The sequence below is a fragment of the Anabrus simplex genome, chromosome 4, assembly GCF_040414725.1.
Source record: "Anabrus simplex isolate iqAnaSimp1 chromosome 4, ASM4041472v1, whole genome shotgun sequence".
Lineage (NCBI taxonomy): Eukaryota > Metazoa > Arthropoda > Insecta > Orthoptera > Tettigoniidae > Anabrus > Anabrus simplex.
The window spans coordinates 260,387,956-260,393,955 of NC_090268.1; the positions used below are offsets into that span (position 1 = coordinate 260,387,956).

General features: G+C 37.2%; 1 protein-coding gene across 3 annotated transcripts in view; it reads left to right on the plus strand.

Moving 5' to 3' along the window:
- Positions 1 to 4,920, plus strand: part of Art7 (arginine methyltransferase 7) — a 165,705-nt gene extending 160,785 nt beyond the window's left edge. For all 3 annotated transcript variants that reach the window (XM_067146441.2, XM_067146443.2, XM_067146442.2), the window contains exon 10: positions 4,350 to 4,920. In XM_067146441.2, the coding sequence (XP_067002542.2) occupies positions 4,350 to 4,617 (268 nt within the window). In that variant the 3' untranslated portion in view covers positions 4,618 to 4,920. The remainder of the gene's footprint in view (positions 1 to 4,349) is intronic.
- Positions 4,921 to 6,000: the final 1,080 nt, after the last annotated feature.

The following is a 6,000-nucleotide window of genomic DNA, read 5'->3' on the forward strand; positions in this document are numbered from 1 at the left end:
AATAAAAGACAGACAAACAAATCACATGATAGTAGGACACCGAATGAGGAGGAAAAGACCTCCCAAATTACAACAGAAGAGGTTGAAACAATAATCAAAAACACAAAAAACAAAAAGGCAGCAGGACCAGACGGTATTTATAATGAGATGTTAAAGGAATCAACAGGAGTGTTAATTGAAATATGGACAGAGTTATTCAATAAATGCCTCAGCTCAGGAGAAATTCCAGATAGCTGGAGAAAGTCGACAATCAAAGTCCTATACAAGGGATCAGGGGATACAAATAATCCGAATTCTTACCGTGGTATAGCACTTGAAAATAACATATTTAAAATCTATACAAAGTTACTCAACAAACGTCTCACGGAGACAATAGATCCATTGATTCCAGACCAACAATTTGGCTTTAGAGAAGGAAGGTCCACCTTACAGGCCGTATGTAATCTTCTTAATGACATTGACCAAGCGCTGAGACATCCAAAAGGCAAATTCAGAACCGTCTTTATCGACTACACAAAAGCCTTTGATTTGTTGAATAGGACAAAACTCGTAGCAAAAATGGAATCCATGACAAACGGAGGAAATGTAGTTACAACAGCCATAAGAAATATACTGACCTACAACAGAATACAAATAAAGGACGGAATAACAACTTCAAGAGAGATCCTGCAGACAAATGGGGTTCTACAGGGGGATCCCATCAGCCCCACCCTATTCAACATCGCCACCGCAGATATCGTGAAGATCTTAAAAAAATCGAATTCATTATCTTTATATATGTATGCAGACGACATGGTCATAGGTTCCTCAAACAGACTTGAATTACAAGAAGCACTAAATGACTTACATAACTGGGCAGAAGAAAATGACTTCAGTATAAATAGTAACAAAACAAAATACATGGTGTTCCGGAAAGGTGGAAGATTAGCAACAGAGGATAAAATGACTTTAGGAGGGAAGGAACTGCAGACAGTAAACTACTATAAATATCTAGGAATCACCCTACAAACAACACGCAATTCATTCAGGATACACGTAAAGGAAAGAATAACAGCTGCTATAAGAGGAATATATGACATAAAGAACATAACCAGTCTATCCCTCCAGACGGCTATGATCTTATTTAATGCTAAAATATCGCCAATGCTGACCTACGGATTAGAATTGATATGGGAAAACCTATCTTTTTCAGACCTAAACTCAATGGAGAAAGTAAAAGCCCGATATCTGAAAAGAGCACTTGGAGTGGCAAGAACAACACCTTCCAGGCTTGTTTACGAATTGGCAAGAGAAACATTCTACATCGAGGACTTACGTTACAAACTATCCCTGCCATCTACTGAGCAAGCGACAAAACTGATGCAGACAAGAGAGAAGAAGCGCGAAGAAATCCCTCTGGACTTCTATAGCACAGATGCAATGATCGACAGGAGATGGGTAAAAGAAAATCAAGAACTTAGAAATGTAATTACAAGATTGGCAGTGCATGGTTTTCACCATAAAATTTGTAAAAACAAAAAGTTTCATGAACCAAACAATGAATGTGTATGTGCATTGTGTAATAACCACTGTGACAGATACCATATAACCATGTGTCCTAAACGAGAAAGATCGATCGTGGACTATAGCAAAGAGTAACTATATAGATGCGAATTGTCCTTTTAATTCATATATGTACATTAGTATGCAATAATAATAATAATATTTTGATTTTATTACCATTTATGGAAACTTCTTATAGTTGTGTTGGTTTCTGGGGCATAATGTCTGTTTTTTTCAAATAATATTTTGAGACCAATTATATTTGCAATGTTTTGAAGTTCTGATATCTGGGTTTTTGCTTCTTTTATGTCATCTGCTAGTAATGCCAAATCATCGGCAAAACCCAGGCAATTTTTCGGCCAATCTGTATTTTGGGGAGACATTTCTTAAACCATTCCCTTAGTACCATTTCTAGAGCACAATTAAATAATAGTGGTGAGAGCCCATCTCCCTGGCGTAGTCCAGTTATAATTCAAAATGACTTTCATATTTCACCCCTAAACTTCACTTTTGATTTAGTATCAGTGAGAGTCAATTTTGCCGGTCCCGTGGTGTAGGGGTAGTGTGCCTGCCTCTTACCCAGAGGCCCCGGGTTCGATTCCCGGCCAGATCAGGGATTTTTACCTGGACCTGAGGGCTGGTTCGAGGTCCACTCAGCCTAAGTGATTAGAATTGAGGAGCTATCTGACAGTGAGATAGCGGTCCCAGTCTAGAAAACCAAGAATAACGGCCGAGAGGATTCATCGTGCTGACCACACGGCACCTCGTAATCTGCAGGCCTTCGGGCTGAGCAGCTGTCGCTTGGTAGAGCAGCGGTCGCTTGGTAGGCCATGGCCCTTCAAGGGCTGTAGTGCCATGGGGGGGAGGGAGAGTCATTTTATCATGTTATTTATTTATTGTTGCACATATATTATATTTTAAGGTACACCCAAACATATTTATATTTCAGTATTTGATATTTTCAAATGATGTTCATAATACTGTGTTAAAATGCTTTTAATCTTTTCAGGAAGCCTCTTGCGTATATATTTTGACTGGAACAGTTTCCTTTGTTGCAGCTAATATTCAATCTAACATATTCAGGCATTTCTTTCATTATAATTCCATTTACTCTATCTGCCCAAATCCATCTTTGGTGAGATATAGTGTGCTAAGTGCACTGTATCTTCTGGTGTGAACTTCCATTTTTCTGTCTCAATATCATCCTTGGCTTTGGTAATATGAAAGTGACTGAGGTATGAACTAGGGATGTGCACAACTGAAGACTGAAATTGAGTGTGTTGACTCCATCGACTCCGAACACTGAGGTCGGTTCATGAGAAGCCTTGCAACTCCCAGCTAACCTAATACTCATGCAGGGCCACGTGGAAAGATAACATGAGTGTTGTAGAATGAAGTATCATTAACAAAAACGACGAGTGTAATGGTACAATCAAGTCAGAAAGTGTTGTCATAATAGACCACGGGCATTTAATTTCATGTCTTTATTTGTCAAGATAAGGAAAATGGTGAACAGATATCAGTGATATCAGTGACAAGTCATTATAAATTTAACATGGCTAAAACCATGAAAGATGAAAACAAATCTAACATAGGTAAAGCCATAAAAAATAAGCAAAATTCTAACATAGATAAAGCCATTAAAATAAGCATAGCAAATGAAGCCTTAACCAGACCCATCAGTGTTGACTCCCATACATGTTGGTGTCTATACAGTGTCAATAAATTAAACCACACCAATGAACACCGGCATTTTTGTCGCATAAATAAACTTACATGAATGAGCAATACAAATGATGCCCAAATTATCATTCAAGCATGTTCCACATGTGATATTAAGGCACTTCCAGACTATGAACGATCCCTTCTTCTTTTTCCACATTCTGGTTGGGTCATGGTTGCAGACTGTGTATTATTTCTAACGTATTAATTTTCACTGTGATGCTGATATTCTGTCAGAATATATTATTAATAATAATAATTTTTTTTTGTAATGCAGAATATATTATAATTATTATTATAAACAATAAATGGTAAAAAGTTGTTGTAATATTATACAGTACGGTACTAAATGCACTCGCCAGTTTAATTTTTTTATTATTAACTTATTATTATTAACAATGATAGCCGAATATAATATTATAATGTTTCCTGGCTAATAATGTTCTCCTTAATCTCGTATTTATCATACCCCAAGTTATCAGGGGAGGAACGTAAAACTATAAATCCAAGCACTTCCTAACACAGTTGATGGATGGCATTAGTACATCAGTATACAGTAGGCGATGGTGGAGTTGAGAGTGTTGGTTCCAGAGGCAGCAGTCTCAATTCATCGTGTCTCCATTTGCAACCTATCCCTAGTATGAATGATGCTAGTAACACCATTCCTCATGCAGCCAGTCTGTGATGAATGGTGTGAAAGTGTTGTTCATAGGGTCGATTGGTGTATGCATTTCAGTAGGCTTGGCAGATTGATATGTAACAGCATCCTGTGACCCAGTGAGGAAAGCAGTGGGAAACTACATGACTCCTAATTTTTCCAGTATGTCTCTTCATTGACATCTAGGCTATTTATGACAGCTGACAGTGGATCTATTGAGGTTCCTACTAGCCTTGGACTGAAGACTTGACATAAATAATATGTTCTATGTTAAAACATTATGTGTACTTTTGAAGTTTATTTCTTTACTTAACTACAGTTATTTTCTTGTTGCATTATAACCTCCTGTCCCTTGGTGTTCCTTACTGAATTCTTATTTTTGACTTGTGTGAACAATGGTTCAACATAGTTTATTATATCTTTCCAGGTCTGGAACATGTCACGCAGTAGTATTATGGTCCAACTGGGACCTGGATGGAAGTCCCAAACATCAAATTACCACTGGTCCCATGGAGCCAGTCCACATTGATGAGCATGTTACTTGGGATATGTACTCACGTCAAGGAGTATATTTCTTACCTGTTCCAGAGAAAATTGATAGTACCTCTGGTTCATACTACCTCCATTTTTCTGTAAAGTTCCAGCCATTTGATGATGATGTGTTTTTTATGTTTGAGATCAATACTCATAGCTGAGGACAGTGGTAAACATTGGTACCTAATAGTTGATTACTATAGATACCATATTAGTGTCAAGTATCATTACCTAGCGAGACATACACTGATATATCATTCTGAATATTTTCCCCAACTTTATTCATCCGTTTGATGAGAAATGATGATCTGTTAAGAAGTAAAATATAAAGGAAATAGTACGTTTGTGAGATATATGTGCTGAAGAAGAAGTTGAAGTCTTACAAAGTCTGGAACTCTTCTACATCCCACTTGTTATGTTGTATTGTGTTAAAACATATTATTTATTACAATATTACATTGAGTTTGCAATTTCTTGACTTTCATATACTTTGTCCCTCATGAAGACTTAACCAATCCTGTTTAGCCTGCTTTCATATGGAAAGAATGCTACCTACTTAACAGATGTGAGAAGACATACCACTTTTATTGAAAATGTTACATTTATAAGGCAGCATGAGCTCTGAACCTGATACAGATAGGCTTCACACCGTGTTTGTATATATTAACAAGGTTTCATTCAGATGAAAGGTTGAGACAAAAGTCCTTGAGAAAATAGTCTGCTGGGGTACACCTGACAAGTAGTGATAATATAAATGATCATAGTAACCTGATATTTGGCCAAAAACATTGCAACAGTGGTTGAAATAGGCACTGTAGCATTGTCATGGAGAAGGTATTGTTCTCTACTTTGATGGAATCTAGTCGAACTTGTCTGATTATCTTCAAAAGGTGATCCATCACATCTTCATAGAATAAGTTCTTGACTGTCTGTTCTTCAAGCTCAAATTTATTTCCATTGTATGTATTTCTTCCCCTTTAACCCGTTTCCTGATGCAGGGTCAGGGATGAAAAGAGATAAAATTGTATGGCATGATTGTATGGCCGGATATTGTTCCTGTTTCCAACCTTAGTTGAGCTAATGAAGATGAAATGGTGAATTAAATTGAGTAAGGAGATGGAAGGAATTGGTTGTGGCATATGTTTAGGAAGTGTCCTGGCATTTGTCTGGAAGTGAAAATGAAAAACCTCAGAAATCTATTTTCAGGGCAGTCGATAGGGGCCTCAAACCCACTTGTCTTCTAAATGCAGAGCTTGGCTGCATAGCCAATATTCTAATATTCGTTCCTTTCATTATAATCTAATGATAATCGAAGAACACAAGAAGTATTGGTTTCTAGTTCTCTCTGACTTACCCATTCACTAGTTTGTTGTTTTATAGATAACCCATAGCCGAAGCACCAAGCTTCAACTATCATCTTGCTGAAGAAGTCTGGAGCACCATTTACCATTCTCCTAGTTTTGTGAAGCTTTTTCAGATGGTTCCTTTTGTTCTGTTCTCAGAGTACATGGAACTTTTATTTACCAAGAACATCACAAAGAATG